We start from the raw sequence: 24,691 nt of genomic DNA, 5'->3' as shown, positions 1-24,691 counted from the left end.
TATTCAATTGTGTTAAATGATTTAAAACGGCAAGAAATGTGTGAGAAGAACTTCAGCTAAAATAACACACTTGGATTTGCAATGTTGAAGTTAATTTGATTTATAAGTTAGGTGATTTTTGTTGTACATTGTCAAGGATTTATGCGTTTCATACCTCTGCTTAAAACTTACCCAATCGATACCACTCATCCGTATTCCCTACCTCCGCTCTAGCGGAATTCAACGCGTTGCAGATTGCGATCGGAATTACGTAACTCATACAAAGCGGTGGTTCACCGGTTGCTGCAAAAAAGTTTGCACAATTAATCGGTTTTTGAACATTTTCACTTTTAATTTCACCTTTATAGTTAGACTGATTCTTTTCTGTATTTATTAAATTTATCTTATTTAGACCACGTTAAATAAATCACAGTAAAACGCGTATCTTATACATAAATCCTTTTAAATTTTTATGTATTTAAAAATTCTTGCAAAAGGATTTCCAAAAGTTTCTTAATTGTATGCGAACATGTAGAAAATATTCAAGTTTTGTTTTTGATTGTAAGTGGAGATTCGAGAACAAAAGGATTTATGGAGTATTCGATCTCACCTTTTGATCGAAGAACACCAAATGTGTGTTGACCGAGTCTTTAGGAATAAGTATCCTTTCCTCCTGGCGGTTTATAATTCTACGATGAAAATACGATACTTTAAATAATTTGATTATTTATGTCTACAATATTAGTGGAACGGAATTTTATAATCTATAATCTCGTTACTATAAGGACAAAAGATTATTATTCTTTTTAAATGAATGTTCTACGAAACAATATCGGAAAAATGTCACAATGCGCCGTTACATGGTCACGTGCGTGACGTGACTTTTTGTTATGATTTATAATGATATTTACATATGATGTGCGCATAAATCAACGTTCTTCTGATACGCGGTGAAAATACTGAAAATGACATCCTGCCAGCTCGGGTTATTCATTTCTTGTCTTATCGGTTCGAGTCTCTTCAGAATCTCTTTGCAGGCTTGGATCGTTGCCTAGAAAGAAATGCAATAATCAAAAGTACAACAAAAGTGACAAAAGTTACCGTTGTTGCCCGAGTGTTTCGAGTCAAAATATTATTAACTAATACAATGTTATATATGCATTGCATTATATTTAAAGTGTTTTAGTTATGTAAATTTAGTTATGTAAATTCTTACATATGTGCAGCAGTCGCTAGTAATACTGGCTACGGTAACCACCCCAGTAAGCAAGAAACACCAAGAAACATTTTAACTACATTACAGCAACGTTTTAACATTAATGCAATGTAGTTGAAATGTTTCTTGACGTTTCTTGCTTACTGGGACGTTGTTAGGTGTTATTAGATTATTGCTTGGTTTGACGCTGATTAAGTCTAAATCGATTCCCAACGTGTAAGCAGCTACTTGAGCCACCTAAAACAGATATTTTTACGATTAGAAGAACAGACAAGTAGAGTTAATTGTTTAGTTTGTATACCATAAATGGCAATTGGATAAAATAATCCATATAAATCTTTGAATAATATTATGAACTCCACTGTGTGTGCGAAGCTTTGAAATCACATTCTCCGGTTCGACGCTCAATACAAATTTATAGAATAATCCTTCGGCAAGAGTCTTGCGGAATTCCAGCGAATAATTCGGCAGCACATGATCAGGTTGCCCTTCGTTATGCAACGTTTCCAAGGCTGTCTTCAGCACTATAGCTTGTCGAGGACAGATTTACCCATCAACAGTTGCTCTGTGTTCTTTGCGTACAAAAAATGCTCATTGATGCCACCGAAGATGATGTTAGGTGAGGAATATGTTTCCGCCCAGTGATATTAGTTTTTCCGATGCGACGCAAGTCCCGGATGTCGTTTATATCGATGCGGAGGTCGTTCTACCTGCCCGATAAACACCTGCAGGATTATGTTCTCAGTATTGTGTATTTTTTATCTAGACGTGCAAACAAATACACTGGTGGTATTATTCAATATTGATTGCACTGTTGATTGAAATTAACGAAAATTCTGAAATTTTGTTTTAATACCACATGTTTGCATTCGCGAGATCGCAATTATTTAAGCAAATAGATTATTTACTGAATGGAAATACAGGAATAAATATACAGGATGTTTTTTATCTCTACCATATTATTTTTTAATAATACATTTAATAGTTGAAAAGATGATGTGACAAAACAGTTTTTATATTGTCTCTATATTTAGATACCAGAAATGTATATTTTTTAATGTAAATATATCAAAACCCGCGATGTGAAATAAATATTGATTTTTTTAGATAAGAAATATTTATTTGTATAAATTTCTAAAAGAAAGCTGTATAACTTTCTATAAAAGAGTATTATCATTCATATATATATTATGATAGGTATATTATAAATATACTATGTAAAAAATCATGTTATTTTTTGAAGGACTTTAATAGATCTAGAAGAGTTACCTCAAAATTGCCATATACATTATATACTTTTTACATCAATTTGTTCCTATATCGTGCATGTGAAAGACAAATTGCCTTAGGCTGTGTTTCCGCCGTTTAATATAATATACGTTGCATCCGGTTTCTGTCGAGATATCACAAATAAATTCTCGATCGAATAAACTTTATAAAATTCCGCGTCCGTCAACTTTATATCCAACGTTTCCATATTTCCATTTGAGAAATGTCTATCGGCGCATTTGCTTCTGCACGGTATTCCGTTCTTCGGGCAGGTTTTGATCTTGTAGATTTCCCGCGATATTTATTATTTATGATAACATTTAGACGATACAAGAGTGTTCCATAATATCAGTAAAGTAATAGTTACAGTTGTACACATAAAACTACTTTCTGTATGAAAGTAGAATAAAATTTTAATAATAATGTTTGAAACACAAAAATGAGTTGACTTTGAGAGAGTTGAGAGATGACTTTTACAAATAAAATAAAATATTTCACAATAATACCTCAATACAAACAGACAAACTGACGCCTGCAAATTAAATCATTAATCACGCCGCGAATGAAAGAATAAGTGTCAGTCTCGACAATAATGTCTTTAAAGTTAAACAGGAGTTAGGATTCTCGCTTCAATTAATTATGTATTTATGAATACTTTTTGTACTGATTCACTTTGAAAGACTATGGGCTAAACTTATTATTTAATTAAAAATCTATATGAGCTGTTCCTCTGCTTTCCAAAAAATAGTATCGTGCTTCTTGACACTTTTCCTTTTTTTCCATCTTCAAGAGCGTCGAAAGACGCATTGAATTGTCAAATATAATTACGGTAATATATAAATATTAATTCTATCTCTTGAAATTAAATCGTTAAATATAATTACGGTAATAAATATTAATTCTATCTCTTGAAATAACAATGACAAGTTCCATCCGAGCGTTAATCGCGATCTACACACGCGAATATAATTTCCGCGCAGATGTCATTTCGGAGTATTACACCAGGTGATAAATAAGACAATGTATCGCGTTGATAGAGCGAGATGAAAACACGACGATTATACGCCGCGGATGTATTTTACAATTTCCGTCTCGTCTATTTCCCCGTACTCCTAGAGGCACAATGTAAGAGGGATTTTCAGGTCAGTTAAAAGAAAGAGAGGGAGAGAGAGATATATATCCCCTTGGATCGGAAATTGATTTTGAAGGCCTTGGCGGTATAATTCTCGGTGGTCGAAAAGGATCTAAGCTTATAAAGGCGCATCAAAGAAACACGCACAAAAAGAATGTAGTGTCAATTAAGCAAGAAAACGAGTTTATTTAAGTTAATTAAAATAAACTATTTAAATAAATTAAAAAATAATATTTTGCAATACATTGGTTTGAGAAGAAATATTTTAATTGCCACGATATGCTTCATATCGAGCTTTCATAAAAGAGGGCTGAAAGAGGGCGATCGGCTCAAGAGACAAAGAGAGAGGGAGAAAATGCAAGGATAAAATGCGTTTTTGCAGGCATTTTCACGGGTCAGGGACGCATACGCGAGTGCTAGTAATCGCGACTGCTCCTACTGTCGTTAACGTTTACTTTTTACATTTCATGGTGAATTTAATAAGATATTACTTACGAAGTACTGCTGCTGCTTTCTGTCTGCTCATATTCGCGTACATCAAACTCGCTTTCGCCCTCTGAGCAACTTGCAAATCAATCGCGCTTGTAGATCTAACTCCTGACTCTTGGTGTACCTCGATCTGCAGAAATACAAGACAAATTAATTCTGCGGCTTATCAGCTTCACGTACATCAACTTCTACTGTACAATTTCTGTGCAAGATTAAAAAACAGAAAATCAACGTAAGACAACAGTTCCGTTTGTGCATTTTTCTTTGCAGTGTGACGTAACGACATTTATAAAGTGCGATCTGTTTCTGAAGAAAATGACGATAGAAAAATTACAGTGACTGTCTGTTGGTCTTTGTATATAGTATTGGGATATCAGATTGACGATAAGAGACCGAGGCAAGGACGGAGTACGTCTGAGCGGACCGTGCGGTTGACCCGTGGTCTGATGCAAATTTTCCGTAATATCTTCATATGTTTAATGTAAAGAAGAGAAGAAGTCGCAAAGCAGCATGAAAACAGAGTGACAAGTCCTTTATATTAGGATCGCAGCACGAATAACATTAATATATTCAATCGCAATGTAATCCGTTTTAATGGAGCGTTTTATCGAGGTAATAAACATGCGGGAAGTTCTTACCTGCCGCGGTTGTACGTGGACTAACGCTCCGCGATCTCGCATTAGCCACGACATTTAAGCTGTTACTACTGCCGCTATTGCTGAGAGACAATACCTTGGATGCATCGTATAAACGATCTCTGATGTCAGTGATGTCTCTCAAGGAAGATCAAAGAGCGTTTGTACGACGCATCCAAAATATTAAGTAGTATGTCAGCCTGCTCTGGAAAGTGATTTCTAAGTGCCCAGTAATGAGCTATAAAAAGCGATAAAATTAATAACGTTATTAAATTGATCTCGTCGTAAACGAGGGCAGGCATCGTTGCAACTTATCCGTCTGCAAAGAACTACTTACTTTCTAGCAAAGACTCGCGCTTCCGCGTCGGAATCCGCGATGCTCTTTTTGATTGCGTCCGGAAATATTGTTATGTGGTTCTGAAATATTGCCGGACGCAATAAAAAAGGGCATCGCGGATTTAATCCTGCGTAGGCCAGGTCTGCAGGATTAAAGCCAGATATTTCCAGGACGCCCTGCGAATATCTTTGCTCTTGCTGCTCACAGGCCATAAATGGCAGTTCGATTTATTTTAAAAAACACTTACATCGACTGCACTAGGTATTTTTAAAAATAAACCGAACTGCCACCGCACCGGCTGTCGCCACGACCTAGTTATACCGTGAAAATGGCAAGTGTAATTAAATTCTTATCTTCTATGGATTACGTAAAAAGTAATGGACACGCGAACGTCGTAAAATTCTACGAGGTATAAGTGTTCGTAGTAAAGATACGTAATTACGATTGAATATAGCGATTTAGACAATAATATATAGGATCTACACTGTAAAAAATTTGTGTAAAATTTACAACTATTATAGTGGGTAATTTGAGACCCACTATAATAGGTGTAAATTTCCACACATTCTTAATTTGTGTAATTGTAATACAAAATTACTTTTTCCTTCCGTACTGTAATTTTGTAAAATTACAACTATTATAGTGGGTCTCAAAATTACCCACTATAATAGTTGTAATTTTACAGAATTTTTTTACAGTGTAAACGTAGCCAGAGATCTAGCATTCCGTGAGACATCAAGAAGCGTTTGTACGACGCATCCAAGGTATTATATAAAATGTCAGCCTGGTCTAGAAAGTGATTTTCAGACTAAAATATTATATAATACCTTGGCACTGTTCGTTCTGTACCGCGTTGCCAAAACTGGTGAATTTTTGGTCTTCAGGCTCTGACTCAGAAAAGCGAGAGTTATACACGCCTCTCGCACTACTTGGGATCTAAGGTCGGTGCAGGCCTGCTCGAATGGTCGCTGTATGTCACGCACGCGCAGGTGGCACTAATTATGAAAATTTTAATTCTTTTTTGTAATTAGTGCCACTTGCGAGTACAATAACTCTTAACTTTCTCATCTGGGGAAAAAAAAGAAAGACAATGTATAAAAAATTGTCAGACACGAGAAGAAAATCTCGTTTTCATGCAATACATACGCTATCCATCCTTTGTTTCCAGTCCTTTTTATCGTCACCCATAGTAAGGATATTGTCAATCTATTCTCGGCGAAGGATCTTGAACAACAGATGATCTTCCATGCATCTTATTCTTCGAGATCCTTCGTCGAGAATAGATTGACGGTAGGCACGTCCTCGAACGAAGTAATAAAGCATTCTTCGTCGACGGCTCCGGCTTGCGCTGAACAGATAATGATCTGAACAGATAGTTTTCTTTATATTCACTTCAATGCGGATATGTACACGTGCGCTAAAGAATAACAATTGTTTATAAAAACTATACTTTTCATGCTTTACACTTTCAGAAACTATTAGTGAATATGATACTAATTCTAAAAGTTACACAGATTGCTGTGAACAGTGCTCAAGCGATCGCGAAATGCATTACAGATTAACAAAAAATGATGATTGCACGTGATAATTGTTGGGATATATGGATTTCACTGGAATAAGTGTGAACCACGTGTTAAAGTGAAAGAGAAAAAAGAACACTTTATTTGAGTCACTTCTGACACAAAACAAAAAATATAGTTCTAACAGTGTTCGCACAAATGTAGTGAATGGTTCACTTATAAACAGTTTAAACAATAAACTTTGATTGCGCCGATATTCGCCGATAAACGAAATTTTACTTCTCGCCGAACCGTTACACGTGTTGTCTTTACGCAAGCAAGTGTGTAGAGATTCTAAACGTGGATGATCAAGCGCCCTTATTGATATTGATTGATACCAGCAGAGTGCGTAACTTGCCGGGTTACGATTACATCAGCGCACTCACTTTCATCCATCGGGAAATTGCGCGCTTTACGAAATTACTTATTTCTAACAATAATAAATAAGCACTGTGTGTAATTACATGTAAAGTTATAGAGATGAAAAGCGTATGACTGATCAAGAAGCAATAATGCACAGGGCATTCATTGTCCTAATTGGGAAGAAATTGATATAATTTATTGACACTCTGTGTGTGTGTTACAGAAATTAATTGGCATCTAGGGTTCTAATAAATTATATCGACAACGCGATTATCTATGCAATTATTTTCTCTCGATCGAAAATATCTCCGGATTTTTTTCAAAATCTTTTCCAGAATAGTAATTGCCAATAGTATAGAATTTAGATATACCTGTTGTCGATCTTACTGACAGAGCTCTTTTGATAGTTGTTGCTCTTGGGACTGTGTTGGATGAAATACCAGGAGGAGCTGTTTCATGCAAGCGAACAGTTAGCGTATTCTCGTCATCGAAACGTCAACATAACGTTGACCTTTTGCTGGCGAGTTTCTTTGGCAATGTATTGTTAACAAAATGCAAGTAAGGTAAGTAAGGATTACGGCATCCCATGTGCGCCTCGTTTGACGAGAGACCGATGCTTCTATGACGTCGAGTCAATACTGAGTCACATATGACATTCATATACATTTCGAATGGAACATAGAGACACATCTCAGGTAAAAAGACACGAGACAATTGCTCACATAAAAAGCTCGGATTTATACGACACAAACTGGCAGTGCTACTATGTATTATCGTTTCATACAAGTGAAAGATATCGATGTTTAACATTGACATTCTAGCCAAATACGACACGAATACGTCTATTTTTTGTAAATTATAAAAATAACTCGTTCCACGTATTTACATATATTTACATATATTGCTACTTGTAATTTTCGCATCAACAGCTACTAACGGAAAACGATTTTAGAGAAACTTGCTTTACTGTTGTTCTACTCTTGCCATATATATCATGCTTAAAATAAATAAAAAAATTAAAAATTCAGAATATCAGATTGACGATGTAAGTCGCAATAGTAATTAAGTGACATAGTGAGAAGGTGACATGTGAAATACATTCGGTAATATTTGGATATACCTAAGGCAGAGGATGGTGTTTTAGCGGGCCCAAATTGACCTCTCTTTTCGGAGGCATGTTCAGCCTCTTAACGGGAGCCGATTTGATCTGCAATAGACATTTTTTTCTCTCAAGATGTTATTTCTATTTATAAACATGCAACGAAGCTGTCTTTCGGATTCTAGCTACACTTACCGCTCTATCGGTTTCGTCGCTATCTTTGCCAACTGAAACAAAAGAGAAAGAAAATCGTCACAATCGTGATTCACGCACCCTTTCTTTCTACACAGTTCCAAAAATAAATTAAAAGATTTAGAAATTGCACATACTTGAAAAAAAAAACATGTTAAATATTTAAAAGCAAAATAAAATAATCTGGAGAAAATAACATTTTACTATGCCCTACAATTCAGATTCCATCGATATCGTCTGATTTTGTAATAAAATGTCACAATGTAGGTTTTCAATAAATAAAAATTATCACTGCTACATAAAAACATCTATGTATATCATGAATTAATATATTACAATTTTACGTCACAAGATCGTCCCTTCGCGCAGCAGAATCAATTCATATACCTAAATCTGGATACTAACAGCCAAGGCCGCTTGTGGATGTCTCAGTGACATCCTCTCGCCCTTGCACCCGGATGCTTCACTCTAATATCCCATTGCAGTATCCACTTGCTGCTCGCGTGCCACAATTTCTTATCGATACTGGGATATTTCTTTAATCCCCGATGCAGGCAACGATGCCCGCACGATATCAACACGTCGTTCATCGCGATCGATGTGCACGATACTTTAGTCAGCATGGCAAGGATAATGCACCTCAATATCGCGGATGCCTTTCATTAGTGATGATGTTGCGTCGCTGGTGAATCCCTTGAACGCGTCCAAAATTGGTCGATTAACACAGAAACGCTTTCAAAAATCCAGGGTGTCCAGATGAGTGCTCCAAAAACACGGTATCCGCGCAATGTTAATAATTAATTATTTTGGCACGCATACGCCGGATACGTACCTATATGTAATTCATGACCATGCCGGGAGAACAATATGCGCATTGCGAGCCATTTTTGTCAGCGAGCGTAGCTGGAATCGTATAACAATAATCATCTTGCCTGTCATCTAAACCTTCGATCGTGCAAATGGCCCATCTGAGAAATTATTTGATTCACAGGTATGTCAAACATTAATTAGTATATAAACTCGATAAGCTCGGAAGTTAAAAAATGTAGAATAAATATAAAAAAGTTTAACGCATCGGAAAACAATTTCTGATATTCTGATGTAAAAGATGATAGTTCCGTATAAACAACAATAATTCTCACTATTTTGTTAAACATGATATTCAACTGTGCAATTTCTCTATTAATGCACTCATATCCGTCGCAGATCAGTATCGATACAAGACAGGAATTCACAGCCATTGTCCCGCCCTCAATTTCCGCAGCCACCCTCGTAGCACAGCGCTTTTGTGTCGCGGAATTTCGCATAATCGCGGATATAGACATTGAGAGAAGTGCCAGTTGGTATGCATCCTGATGCGGGACATGACTTTGCAATCATGAAATCGACAAAGAAGTCATAACTCTCTTCATATATAACATAAGTACGAATCGCGTTATCTTTTATTTCTAGAACTCGCCATTATAAATTAAGTCAGATGCCATAATTTCTGTCATAATATAATTAATTCTTTATGGCTGAATGTGATCACAATTAGATATTTATAAAGTATTTGAATTCTGGAATTTCTTTATTGTCATTTAAATCATTTCGCTTGTAAACGACTCCAAAATCAATCATTTCAAAGCCATTTATCACATTTTTACATATTATTAATATATTATATGTCAAAAATAATATATTTTTAAATAACATAATTTTTACAACAGATTTACACTTAAATACTTTAAATTGGGATTACATCTCTTTTTCCTAAGATTTTTACGTGAAGTAGTTACAGTAACATTAACTTATGCCATTGTAATCTTATTGTTAGCTACAAAAATTATATATATCATTTTAACAGTATTAGATATCTTACATATTGCTTTACATTTATACCCAAAGCAGCACTTTATTTCAATCATTATATATTTTTCCTTATAACGTTGTTTCTTAATATGTATAATTCTAAAAATTTGTATAATTAATGAAATAAGATGTTACATACAATGTTTAATAAATATAACTTAAGCAAATTTATTTTATAAACAGAAAGCAATTTAAAAGAATAACTTGACAGAATGTGAACTAGGTACCATGACATAGTCGTTATTATTGCATGCAATCCATTGTTATGGAACGCTTTCTATCACTATCACAGTAAGGTTGTGTTCTTATCACATTAAATGCAGAAAGACCTTTACTTATAAAAATTAAAAATAAAAATAGCCCGAATGGACGTGTATGAAAGAAAAACATTATAACGTACGCGCGTGAAACAGCAAATTACATAATGGAATATAATAAATCATACCTAAAGATAACACTACGTACGAATGTAAAAAATTTCAGAAAAAATAAGAGTTACGTCTGGCATGTCATCTTTTCGCGTGTAACGTATCGTGCATAATGTAAATAACGTTATTCCCAACGAATGGAATATCACAAGAGTGGCGCGTATAGTATGAAAAGAATTTTGTCGCGGGAAGTTTTTTATTTTGCGGCAAAAACGATGCACTTTGCACGTTAGTTGATTTTGCGAATCAAACTTTCTAGCATGCTTCAATCTCGTTTCATTCTATTGTTTTGTCCCTCTTCTTCATGCGCTTTTAGACGCAAAAAACGCAAAGGATGTGCTTACGTATGATAATCATTGCTGCAGATTCTTGGGAAAAAGATAAAGAATTTATATTCAAGTACTGTATTTACAACATATTTTATACTATGTTATTATCAATATCAATTATACACTACAGATATTGTTGTAATATTTTATATGTATAAGTTCATCACAGTGGTGTTAAGTGAAGAGCATTTATAAAAAATATTTACTATAAAACAGAAGTTGTATCTTGATTATGTTTAAAACCTAATAACTAACTAAATTATCTTAGTCCCGTTATACCCTAAAACCTCATGTAAACTTATTCTAGTTAAGAAAATAAACCGAACACAAATAAATATAAGATTATTTTAAACACTGTTAATTTGTAAATCTCATTTTCACTCTCACAGGACCATATTATCCTTGCTGGTTAAACCATTCAGAAGTATACGTTCATTGGTGTACGGGGGATCTGCAAAATTATAAAAAATAAATAAGTACATGTATTATATAACAATATATATTATAAGAAAATGTTCACAGGCTGTGTGAAAAAAAGAGGGGGGAGAGAGAGAGAGAGAGAGAGAGAGAGAGAGAAGGGGGGAAGAGGAAGAGATCTTACATTTTGCGGCAAAAAATGATTCACATTTATTGAAAAAAAATGCAAAAATTAAAGCAAGCTGCAAAATTAAACGATTTTTCCTGTATATTATCAACTCATACAAATCTACTGTTTACATCCATGCTCTTAAGACTTACCTAATTGGTACCACACATCTTTACCTCCCGCCTCCGCCCTAGCGGAGTTCAATGCATTACGTATCGCGATCGGAATTACGCAACTCATGCAAAGCGGTGGTTCGCCAGTTGCTGCAAAAGAATTTTTAGAATTAATAGGCATTCGATTTTTCAATGTTTTCAGATCTAGTATATCTCTTATGGTAGGGAGAATTTTTAATTTTAATTTAAGAAGAAATTTGCGAGATAAAATTATAAATTTCAAATTCTTTGTAATAGTTAAATTCTTGTATTCCATTTAATGCATTTTTATTAAAATATTACTTATCACGATTAATGATTAAGAAACTCTTCAAACCTTTTACGTGTGTTTTAAAATTTTTGCAAAGAGATTATCCAAAAGTTTTCGTATGCGTACGTAGGGAATATTCAGCTCTTGTTACATATTCATGTAGGAAATATTCAAGTTTTGTTTTTATTATAAATGGAGATTCGAGAACGCGAAAGGATAAAGTTTTAGATTTCACCTTTTGAACGAAGAACACCAAATGTGTTGACCGAGTTTTTAAGCAAAGTTATGCGGAAATCCTCAGGAATATCCTTCACTCCTGGCGGTTTGTAATTCTACGACAAAAATAAGATTCTTTCAATAATTTAATCATTTATATGTACATATCAGTGAAACGGAGCAATTGTATCTTGGTGCTATTAGCTGTATCAAAACTGAACGAAGATAACATACCCAGGTTCTGTCATTCGTTAATACTCCTGTTTTAGGGTCGTACACTAGATCTTCAGAAGTCCAGTATCCTATTCCCATTACGAAAGCTCCTTCCACCTGACCGACGTCGACCTCCGGATTCAAGCTTATCCCGGCGTCTTCCATCAAATCGACCCTCCTGATAATATGCTGGCCGGTTAACAGATCGATTTCAACTTCGGCAATGGTAACACCGTAAATGGGATAAGGCTTGAGCGTGTCATCCTGCGTGGGCGCGTACCTGGGTGGGGGTAAGTGTAATGCATCATATTTAATGGAACAGAAAAATCCAAATTGAAATAATTTTGATAACGATATTGTTCAAGTTCATTCAGAAAATACAGATGAGATATTTATATAAGCTGCACAATTTATCACAAGCTACTAATTCTTACAAAAAATGTGGTAATTATTTTTTTCGAATAAAAAAACGGTATCTTTTTGGAAAGATGTTAAAGAGTTCGATGACTTAATATTTGCGCATAATAATAATGTATTATTATTGTGTTAAATGCAACTTAATAATGCTTACATATGACGCGCGCATAAATCAACATCCTTTAGATATGCAGTAAAAACAAGTTCCTGCCAGCTTGGATTCTTCATATCTTTTTTTATCGGCTCGAGTCTCTTCAGGATTTGTTTGCAGGCCTGAATCGTGGCCTAAAATCAATGCAACGATCGTTTTTATTAATCAATTTATTATGAATGAAATCGCGTTATTTTCCGAAGCATTGGAGGCTGATTAAATAGTGTTCTTACATATGCACTGGCCTCGCTAGTAATACTGCCTCCGGTAACTGTATTGTTGGGCGTTATTATATTATTGGTTGGTTTGACGGTGACTAAACTTAGGTCGATACCGAAAGTGTAAGCCGCCACTTGCGCAACCTAAAGAGAATATTATTTTTATATAAATAAAAATAAAATACAAGCAACTAATTAATTATTTGCAAAATGTAGGTGACTCAAAAGAAATAAAATTATGAACGTCTATAAATAACTCTTTCGAATCCATTTAATTGTGCTTAATGACATTATTAATTATTATATCAATAATTTAAAAAATTTTATTAAATTTAATAAGATAAATTAGGAAATAAACTTCACATTTACAACGTACCTTGGTATTTATACCTTGGCCGCATTCAATCCCACCGTGCGTCACGCAAACTGTACCATCGCGAGCGCAGACGGACACCATAGCATTGAACTGACCGAAATATCCGAATGGATATTTCATAGGTACCAGGGCAATACCCTTTTTCTTCCAGCGATTCTCATTGTTGAACGTCTCAACGGCCCGCTTCCGCATCTCATAATCGGCCGATTTCGACAAATCCTTTATCATGGATTCTAACGCGGCCTTATCCACGTCGTTCATGTTAGCCAATCTGACCTTTAGCGGATCCTTTTTCGTCACTTTCGCGATGTGTTCCATTATATTTTCAGTCATGGCCACTCCTTCCGTGGATCCTGGCGCTCGACAGTATGTGTTTGACGGTAAATCGGTTCGCACTTCGTATCCATTGAGGGTCCAATTGTCGTTAATGTAACAACTGTAAATAATTGGCAACAATAATTGTTATCGCGTACAAACGTGGAAAATTAATAAGATTAACAAGTCTATTAACAAGTTGTAGAGCATTTTAATATTCAATTTTATTTGATAAACTAATTTCTCAATCACAAGTAACTACTTTAATTTTCTAAATAAACTCTGTAAAGTTAAAAAATTATATTATAATATTGAATAAAATTAATTTTATTTAGATGAGTATTATTATCGATATAAAATATAAGATGTATTTTTATTATATTGTATATACATTATATTTATTATATTGTATATATTGTATATACAATATATTGTATTACTGATTATATTGCTGTATCTTTGATACATACCTTCCGATGTGATGCACTACGACAAAAGCGTGGGGATCGTTGAAGTTGAGGCCGCAGTTGCCCCAATGTTTCGAGTCGAGATATTGAATAACTCCCTCGTCGTCTATCCCGACTTCGTATTCTTGGCGCGTAGCAACTCTTTTGCCTTGCGATTGCATATTGCTCTCGATAGTCGTGATGAATCGCGCTGGGCGATTCAATTTGTGACATACCAACGCGCAGGAACATGAGACTGCCGCGTTCCGCGAGATTTTTGAACCGTATCCACCGCCGATTCGCCTCACGGAGACATTGATACTACGATAAAAATTAAATTTAAGCAATTATTACGCTAATTAAATTTTATTTCCGGCAATCTCTTTTAAGTAATTTTTTTTTTAGAAGAGGTAGAAGCATGCCCACTTTGATTAATTCCAATTTTACACCGAATAATCTGTTTTATTAACTTCATCAGAACGTTCACTAAAATCCGGTAGACTAATATTAAATTAGTTATGATATGAAATTTCAGTATAAGTGATTAAAGCTCAGTTTTTTAGAAAAACGTGTGCGTATGCATGTACTTCGGCACAGTTTGTGTAAAGTTAGAACTATTAATGATACTCTTTCCTAAACAATTGCGAGAGATTAATAAATTACCTATTATTTTTAACACCAAGGACATTTGCAATTGATACTTGAATGAGATCTGGCCATTGCGATGTTGGATAGACGTCCATACCGTCCTCCGCAGGAATGCATACGCAGGCCTGAGTTTCCATGGGATAGTGATACTGAGGGCCGGCTTGAAAAACGCCCTTTATCGTATGTTTAACATTTTTTCCTATAAAATAACAGCAAATGTTTATAACAGAAATGCTATTATTTCACTATATCATTTCTGCGCAATTCTGACGATTAGCAGCAGCTATTTATACGATTTCCCAATTATACAGATAATATAAATTCCTCAAGTTATATTTGCAGTTATTTTTATTCTTTTTGATTAATAATCGTATGGTCGATAGTTTTCAATTATATCTTCTATCTCGAGTGTCACTTTCTCTACCTTTCTTTTTCGCTGGAACGCTCATGCTATGCATGAATCTGGTCTCGTCTTTCGTGGCGATTGCATCCTCAACGGTTATCACCGGCTTCCTCTTCAGAGTCTCAGTGTATTTGATTTCCACTAATTTTGCGGCTTCATTGGCCAGATTATGCGTCTCGGCGACGATCACGCCGACCGGCTGACCGGCACAGAGTACTTCCTTTTCGGCGAACAACAACTCGTCATTTATCAACATCATCAACTGACTGGCAGCCGAGATACACAAATTCTTGCCGGGTATGTCTTGAGCGGTGAAGAACGCCACTACCCCCTTCATGGCAAGTGCCTTGCTCGGATCTATGCTGTTTATTTTACCATTAGCGACTTTCGTAAGTACGTAAGCGCAGAATACTTCTCCAGGATACGGTGGTAGATCATTGCAATACTGAGCCTCGCCCGATGTTTGCTGGATCGCCTCCAACTTTACCGTAGGCTTGTTCACTGGCCACGTATTTTTGTCCGTGTCATAGTCCTGCGTGCCTGTGTAATCAGATTTTTTTCGATTAAGAAAATTAGTCAAAGCATTTTACAATTTTAAAAGCGAACGCTAGATATATTTTTCAATTTTTAATTGGTTTTATTTTTTAAGAAAACAAAACGAATTTAAATCCTTGTGGACGTAGAAATTCTTAAACAATGATATATATTCTCAAAAATTTGACCGCCACTTTATGCCTACCTGAAGAGAGATCTCGTTTTAACAAGGAACCTCCACTGCGAAGTTTTGAATTTAAATTCTCCGGCTTGATGCTCAACACAAATTTATAGAATAATCCTTCGGCAAGAGTCTTGCGAAATTCCGGCGAATAATCCGGTAGCACATGATCAGGTTGCAACTCGTTATGCAACGATTCCAAGGCTGTCTTCAGCACTTGCTTGTCAAGGATAGATTTACCCACCAGCAGTTCTTCTGTTTTTTTCGCGTGCAAGAAATGCTCATTGATGCCACCGAAGATGATGTTAGGCTTCTCTAGCACCTTCGCGTGAAATATTGTGAGTATGCTGAACGAGTGACTAATGATATGTGTAATATGTGTAATATAATTCGAAAAGATTTTTTTACCTTGCCGCCGCCGTCGAGTTTGAAGAGGAAACCAGCGTTGATGTGCGCATGGGCGTTCTGGGCTCTAGGCATGATCTTGTAAGATCTGTATTCGTAATCGTCGGATAGTGCTGGCAACACCACGCTATAGATTATCTTGTGACGCATATCTGCCTTTAAAAAATCCTGCAACATCATGTTTTTCTTGGCGCCCGGTGCCTCGAGGATATGTATTTGAGTACCGGCTGTCTCCAGCATCAAGAACAAATCAGATGGAAATTCATTGTGTGCGTGCTTAATCATCAGATTGCCGGCGATGCTGCCGATGTTACGCACGGGCACGCTGGCAATCAGATCGATATGATGGGCCAGGTGATGCAGGTATTTAAATCCGTTCTCGGACGAGTATTTCTGAAAGGTCTCCATCGCCGTGGTGAGGGATATGCTTCCGCCCAGGGTCAGCGACTCATTAGTTTTTTCGATGCGACGCAAGTCTGGGATGTCGTTTATGTCGATGTGGAGGTCGTTTTTGCCCACCCGATAAACACCTGCAGGATTATGTTCTCAGGATTGTGTGCATATTTTTTAATTTACATCTGCAACTAGTACTATTATGCAATATTGATTTCTCGTTGATTGCAATTAACGAGAATTCTGAAATTTTATTTTAATATCGCGTGTTTGGCATCGCAAAATCGCTATTACTCAAGAAAAAATATTATTTGTTAAATGAAATTAATAGACACACAGGATATTTTATATCTACTGTATTATTTTTCTATGAGAATTTAATAGTTAAAAAAATGATGTGATGTACTTTTTATATTGGCTCTGTACTTAAATAAAAATGTATACTTTTTTATTTAAATATTAAAGCCCGCAGTATGAAACCATGAAGTAAATATTAATTTTTATGATAGATAAAAAGCATTTGTTTGTTCATATTTTTAAAAGAGCTATATAAAAAAGCGTTATTAATTATAGATATATTATGCTATGTCAAGAATTGCTATGTCAAGAATTATATTATTTTCGGAAGGACTGTAATAGATCTAGAAGAGTCATCAATTCGCCATATACATTATATATTTTTTTGTATCAATTTGTTTTTATATTGTGCAAGTGAAAGGCAAATTACCATGCGCTGTATTTCCGCCGTTTAATATATACGTTGCATCCGGTTTCTCTTGAAATACCGCAAATAGATTTTCGATCGAATAAACTTTATAGAATTCCGCGTCCGCCAACTTTATATTCAACGTATTTCCATCTGTAAAATGTTTATCGACGCAATTGCCTTTGCACGGCATTCCATTCTTCGGGCAGGTTTTAATTTTGTAGATCTCCTGCGAATTTCATTATTTTATTCATGATAACATTTAGACGCTACGAGGAAGTGTTCCATAAAATCAAAGTAATAGCTACAATTGTACATCACGTAAAACAGAATTCTGTATGAAAGCAGGATAAAATTTTAGCAATAATTTTGGAAATACAAAAATGAAACTTTTGCGTATAAAATAAAATATTTGGCGCGGGCACCTCAATATCGCGAATGTCCTTCACCAGCGATGGGGGTGCGTCGCTGGCAAATCCCTTGAACGCGTCCAAAATCGGGCGATAACCCGTACACCGACAAATGTTACTACCGAAGGAATTTTCGATTTCCTGCATAGTTAATTTTTTGTTCTGGATAAGGCTGAAAATTACAATAATAAAGTGCATAATGTTATTTACATGCTCTTAGACTTATGCATTGCAACATTTAAGTGTAATACGTTCACTTCGCGCATCATTATTTGTGTAGCTTAAATTTATGGTTTGTTTATACGTTATTTGAGATTTGATAATTTTTTTGACTAATGACATATTTGCTAATTTTTCTGAGATATTATATGTTGCTCGTGTAGAAAGTATACTCCTTTACTATAACGCCGAAAATTTCCAAGGAATTTTATAGATTTAAACCTGATGTATTATTTCATTAATGTAACAATATTAATTAATGCGTATCATTATTCATGCATATGGTTTTAATTTACGATTTGCTTATATATACTATTTGATTTTTTATAATTTTGATTCATGACTTATTTGTTAATTTTTCTCAGATATTATGTGTTGTTTGGTAGAAATTTACTACAACGACACAATTTCAAAGAAAGTTTCTATATTTGATTGTATTATTGTATCATTTCTTTAATATAATAACTTTAATTAATTTTTTATACACACACCTGTAAAGATTCATTACCATGCCGGGAGAGCAATATCCACATTGAGAGCCATTTTTCCCCGCGAGCGCAGATTGAATCGAGTGATAACCATCTCGTCTATTTCCTATACCTTCGATCGTGTGAATCGTCCATCTGCGAATTTATTTGTGGATACGGGCATCATATAATACTAATATAAATTCCAATAAAGTTAAAAGAAGTTAAAATAAAAGGATAGAAGAAAGTTTAACGCATATCAAAAATCTTTTTCTAGCGAGAAAAGACGTGTAACGTCATAAAATAAATATTTATCTCTTTAACGTGAAACTTGAATGTAACTTCTCGATTGATTCACCCATACCCGTCGCAGATTAATATCGGCACGAGGCAGGAATTCACAGCCATTATCTCTCCCTTGATTTCCGCAGCCACGATACAGGCGCCACAGCCACCCTCGTGGCACATCGCTTTTGTGCCGCGGAGTTTCGCATAGTCGCGAATGTAGACGTTGAGAGACGTGTCAGCCGGAATGTTCCCCGATACTGAAAACGATACGGCCATTGTAATATTGAAATGATAGTTATAATTCATAAAACGCGAACACGAAGCATATTGTATCGACTTTAATTTCGCGATATTTCAAAAGCTCACCGTTATAATTAAATCTTTACAATTGAATGTTAAAGCCTCTGTTATAGCACAATTAAATTTTCGTAACTGAATATAATGGTTTCTGCCGACGTAACTACGTTTTCCTGCGTTATATACTTGCATTATATGCACATAATTAAATTTCTACCGTTGTGTAATTAGAATTACTTATTTTGCTATTTAATAGAATTACATCTTTTCGTCTTTAATTATATTATCTATAATATTGAAGAATACGTACTCGTGTGTGATATTCCATTTATGGTAAAATTAATGGATTTTCCGCTCTCCCTGCAACGAAGCGCATATTAGATTACATGGAATATTAACATTATTATCAATCGAGGAAGTGTAGATGGATATGTGATAGGATATATAAGAATTATTTTTATTTATCACTTTCTTGACGATATAATAAGTTAGATTAAATACGTTAATAGAGTTGTTTATCTTAGAATTTTCATCGTGAAATATATATATCAAAGTGCAGTGTTTTTGGAAATTGATAATGAAGCTGCGCACAGATTTTGATTATTACACACGCATAATGTATAAGTTGGCGTGTATTATGAATTCTTTATAGCGATAATAAAAACTTACATTATCGTCGACATCGTTCGTCAATTGTGCCAAAGTACGCGCACTGGTAATCCTTCGTCCACCGATATATATACAAGTCTTATCAGATATATCTACGCCTTTTGAAATACGGAAAAATAATAATTATCAGATATCATAATTTTTTTTGCTATGCACGAAGCAACAATTATAGCAGCGACGAAGATCGTGTAAGTCGAATGACGATGCACAATTCTCGAAATAAGCTCATGGATATGCTCATTTATTTGAATGTTAGCACAGGTATATAAAGCGCAATGATTTTTTATGGCCATTGAATGAGAAAGTCATGATATATTTTACATTTTGCGTGTATGCGTGTGATGAATAACTAAAATTTTCACTCCATCACTTGAATAAGTATAAATTATCTAGTATGCGCCAGTAGAACGAGTAGATGTGTTTCTGTCTCGAATGTAAATTCATTAAAAAGACGATGTCCACACGACATGTACCTATTCATATTTTTATTGCTTGACATTTTAACGTTGCCGAAAACAGTCCCATCGTTTACGTCAGAAGCAATATTCTTTCATTTATCAGCTATTCGAGACGAATGTAAGATTTGTGTACAAACAACGAATATATGTATGATATAATGTTATTGCTTACGTAGATAATTTACGTAGAATCACGCAACTCATCGGCTGCGGTCCGATTCACGTTCACAACGCTGTAAGCATCGCTCTATCTTCGTTTGACATTCGATGTGCAACGAAGACAGAATGACGCTTACAGCGCTATGAGCGTGAATCGGACCACAGCCATTGTTGATCTTTTATTCAAGCAGTTGATCTATTATTGCTGTCTACCTATAACATATTATGAGATTGTAATTGATATTTTTGTCATCTCTATATTTTTACATCGTATCTCTTTATAAAATTCAAGCTACCATAAGACCGAGAGAGACTTTTGATAGTGATTTATTGCTGGGAACACGCGAGATTAACTCGACACAGGAGGATAAAAATCTCGACACAGGAGAATAAAAATATTAATGATAACTTGTTGCCCGAAGCCATAAACTTACGCAGTATTATGTGAGATTAAACTACAGAAGAAAGATAGAAAAACGATTCTACAAGGTTGCATGCAATTATGATTTAATGCTGTTTAGCAATCTTTAAGTCATTATGTAGTCATCGCGTAATTTCGAGTTTCTCGCAGAAGAGAAGAAAAGTTTAAAATAATACACATATATGTTTAATGTATATACGATAATATACTCTTTATTTCTATATATGCATATATAGAGTATTATGAAAATAAAATACGATCCCCACTTAATGTCACATTGTTATGGATTTTTTTTCTTTTTTTTTTTTTAATAAATTTGCATTCAAAACAAATACATATCTCTCGTTCTATACTGGCTCGTATCAGATAATTCATACTTATTCAAGTGATGGGACAAGATTTCACACAATGTAAAATATCATAACTTTTTTATTTAATAGTCATGAAAAAATCATTTTGCTCCATATATGTGTATGTGTATACAGCATATATGTAGAGATAAACAGATGAAGCGGCAGAAAAACAAAGATCCGAGAAATAAGAGAAATAAGACATCGAAATCAATGTCAATAAGAAAGGATCAAATAAAAAATTTGCCTGATCGTATCGCATTCGACCGTTTAGTTACATATAACATAACGGGTTTCTTAAAGAGAAGAAATAAGAAATAAGGAAAAGTACAGAATGATGAAACAAGCCAAGAATTTGCGGATGTGCGTAGCAATTTTTAGACACTGGAAATGAAGATTGAAAGCAAGAATAGATAAATGAAGTAGAAGATTTCGTTGCATGCACAGGCATGACGGTCGAGTAATTTTCTTGATGTGAATCTATGCAACACAATGGAATATGCGATCTAACGAGTTTACATAATCGTACATTGTTATTCCCTTATTCGCGAGATGTCTATAATCCATCGCGAAAGTATTTATGTGCCGCGATCGTATGATGAATGGTCGCCGATGTCGTCAAATTTTTTTTCTAATAACGATAAAATGCTCGTTTTATCTCTTTTGAACAATTGATTTAATGCTCGTTTTGGTCATCGCGCAAATGATCATTAGCGAAGAACCTTGTTTTGCACCCACCTTATTTAGCACGTCATATATAATCACATTTCGTACTAATGTATTCAGATTATGAATAACGTGGTCGTTACGCGCGGAAGCACTACTTCAAAGATCGTAACGCTGACAGTTGCTGATAACTCACATCCGCGCACGACGTTTAATCTTAACTTGGCTGTGTAATTTTGTAATCGTAACTATAAAGTAGTGTTTAAACGCGCTGCAAGGAGCATGATATAAAATGGATTTGTGGAAGCTTATTTTGCGATACGTTACGCAATCTTAATCTGAGAAGTCGGAAATTGATTTTACATTGTATTCCTCTTTGCCCATTTCTTGTTGCTATTGTAAACATTTTATTGGGGCTATGAGAAGTTAGAATTTAATAACTTATTGTCTCTATTGTCTAATTAGGAAAGAGAATTAAAATTTCTTTGTTATGTGGAAAATATATATACATAATTATTGTTTATTTTAATTATACATTATTAAAATGTTTATTGAAAGTTTTGAAGTCAATCTTTGATAAAAATTTATGCTGTATTCATTTTTTAATTAACTTCACCGCAATTATGCAGCTTCAATTTATTTTAATCCCTCTGTTGTTTTATATGCAGAGAACACCGTAAAACAAAACAATTCTATGAAGAGCCGAAGACAATCAATCACTTGACTTCTATTTTTTTAACTCAAGAATAAAAAAGACACTTGTTTCTTGTGAGCAATGTTTTTTCTTGGTTCTATCGCTATAACGAAATGCAGGAAACATTGTGATTGCATTCGTTGAACATTTTATCGGTTTTTTTTATCTTGTACGAATGGGGTGCGGGCACACACATAGATACGAGCGTTAAATAATTAAACTGTATAAAACAATTGATACTATAGTATATCGATCATTTCAATATTCGATGCTAAAAATATAGAAAAAGTATGGATGTAAATAATATCGAAATATGAATTCGTTGAAATAACACCAATTTCTGTTTTTGATAGCTATTTCCTAACGGAAACGCTGTGACGAGATAAAAGAAGATATAAGAGAAATATCAGAAACCTGTCAAAAAAGGCAAGACATAGACATAAACAGAAACGAAGACGTATCGCATAGATTATATTTTATTATCCGGCTTCAGTTCCAAAAGACGCTCAAGCATTTAAAGTGCACATTAAAAGTGTACCTTTTTATCTACGCTGTCATTTAACTATCTTGTTGCGGTTATCGAGGTTTCTTTTGCAGTATATTTTATACCGATATGCGTTGCATACGGAAATATTGACATTTCGACATTTCTGTCCTGAATTACACTCGAGCAGTCGATTTCGCATATGATTTCTCTTACTCGTCGATTCTAATATCTTTCTTATTGTAAACCGAATGCGTGGATAACATGTATCGACTTTAATTTTAGCATGATGATGCGAAGTGTCATCATAAGCAATTGTCTTAGAGATTTCTGTGAAATATGATTGTTACGGAATAACGGAAGAAGATGCAGTATTATGCAAAATAAAGAAGTGTCGATGGAGATAGAATAAATGTTGATGAAGCAAATACGTAGAATCATTTCTCTTATCACTGATATATTTTGTTACTAATGACTAATGTTTGTTATTAATGACAAATGTCGGACGTTTGTTTTTAAGGGGCACAAGCGTTATTTTGAAAATCTCATTTACGTGAAAAAGAATCACCAATTATCTTTTGTATAAATTTGTAAGATTAAACTGCGTGACGTTTCTTCAAATGACTTTGCATATTTTCTCACGCGTCGATCGTTTAGAGACCGCTTAAAAAAATGCAAATATCATGTAAGAGGCGAGAAATCAAATGTTTTCTACTCACGTAACATACATTCAACAATATTGCATAAAAAATTGCTGATGTCATCGTTATGAAACAAAATAATATAAAGGTGTAACTACATTTATTTTTGCATCTTTTTTATCTTACGCAAGCAAATTTCGTAATAATTTGATAAAGCAGTAATACACATAGATATGAAAGATAAAAACGGAAAGAACGAATTGAACGTTACAAGGCAGTTTATATGTTCAAATCTTTTTGCGTCTTATTATAAAAGCGATTCTTATTTAAAAAAAGAAACAGTCGAAGAGAAGAGATAAGAACAGAACGGGGAAAGAATGTCTTGAATAATGTCGCATTAAAATTGCACAGCATAACATTAAGAGGCCTGACACCGTCACAATGAGGATCAACTTTATTAAAACTGACCAGTGAAAGTAGATCGCTCGCACATTCCCTCTCTGCACGAACAATATCACCTTACAAAACTGCGAAAAACGCTTTTTCTTTAAACAAGCTCGTTATTACAATCTTATACGTTAAAACCATTATAATTTCGATAAATTCTCACGAAGGTTGTCTTATGGTTGTCGAGAACTCGACGAAATTATTACGGCGCTCTCCGTCCCCAATCGTGACGTTAATGACCTCGGTAAGGCAATCGAGCGTGATAAATAGTTACGTAATAGGGAAAGCGTCAGGATAATTTTTATTTGTCACTTGACCTACCCCAAATTTCTGCTGGCGGTCGTACCCATAACCGAACCGCGACAGCTGGTGCCGATAGTCCAGATAGGCGACGGTCACGTCTCCGATTAATTCTGCGAAGATGATTCAAGGCTAATTTGATTAACAAGAACTGTACGGATAGGTAGTTCTGCCGGAGCTGGTAGCGCGAGCGAACGTGACAGTCGACGGGA

The 24,691-nt window shown here is 34.8% G+C and overlaps 1 protein-coding gene across 4 annotated transcripts in view; it reads right to left on the bottom strand.

The window, feature by feature from the left end:
* LOC139813311 (uncharacterized) overlaps window positions 1-24,691 on the bottom strand; it is a 25,357-nt gene extending 666 nt beyond the window's left edge. For 2 of the 4 annotated variants that reach the window (XM_071778719.1, XM_071778722.1), the window contains exons 1-18: window positions 24,501-24,691; window positions 19,860-19,957; window positions 19,501-19,550; window positions 18,970-19,150; window positions 18,630-18,761; window positions 17,935-18,091; window positions 17,531-17,738; window positions 16,414-16,940; window positions 16,030-16,327; window positions 15,312-15,830; window positions 14,903-15,086; window positions 14,264-14,560; window positions 13,479-13,914; window positions 13,118-13,246; window positions 12,888-13,018; window positions 12,338-12,596; window positions 12,123-12,219; window positions 172-282 (exon numbers count right to left, since the gene is read on the bottom strand). In XM_071778719.1, the coding sequence (XP_071634820.1) occupies window positions 172-282; window positions 12,123-12,219; window positions 12,338-12,596; window positions 12,888-13,018; window positions 13,118-13,246; window positions 13,479-13,914; window positions 14,264-14,560; window positions 14,903-15,086; window positions 15,312-15,830; window positions 16,030-16,327; window positions 16,414-16,940; window positions 17,531-17,738; window positions 17,935-18,091; window positions 18,630-18,761; window positions 18,970-19,150; window positions 19,501-19,550; window positions 19,860-19,873 (3,730 nt within the window). In that variant the 5' untranslated portion in view covers window positions 19,874-19,957; window positions 24,501-24,691. Of the gene's footprint in view, window positions 1-171; window positions 283-10,915; window positions 11,330-11,616; window positions 11,728-12,122; window positions 12,220-12,337; window positions 12,597-12,887; window positions 13,019-13,117; window positions 13,247-13,478; window positions 13,915-14,263; window positions 14,561-14,902; window positions 15,087-15,311; window positions 15,831-16,029; window positions 16,328-16,413; window positions 16,941-17,530; window positions 17,739-17,934; window positions 18,092-18,629; window positions 18,762-18,969; window positions 19,151-19,500; window positions 19,551-19,859; window positions 19,958-24,200; window positions 24,260-24,500 lie in introns of those variants that run through there. The other 2 variants (XM_071778720.1, XM_071778721.1) reach the window with 2 other exon arrangements.

The sequence above is a fragment of the Temnothorax longispinosus genome, chromosome 5 (genome assembly GCF_030848805.1).
Source record: "Temnothorax longispinosus isolate EJ_2023e chromosome 5, Tlon_JGU_v1, whole genome shotgun sequence".
Classification (NCBI taxonomy): Eukaryota; Metazoa; Arthropoda; class Insecta; order Hymenoptera; family Formicidae; genus Temnothorax; species Temnothorax longispinosus.
This window is presented reverse-complemented; position numbering and strand designations above follow the sequence as displayed.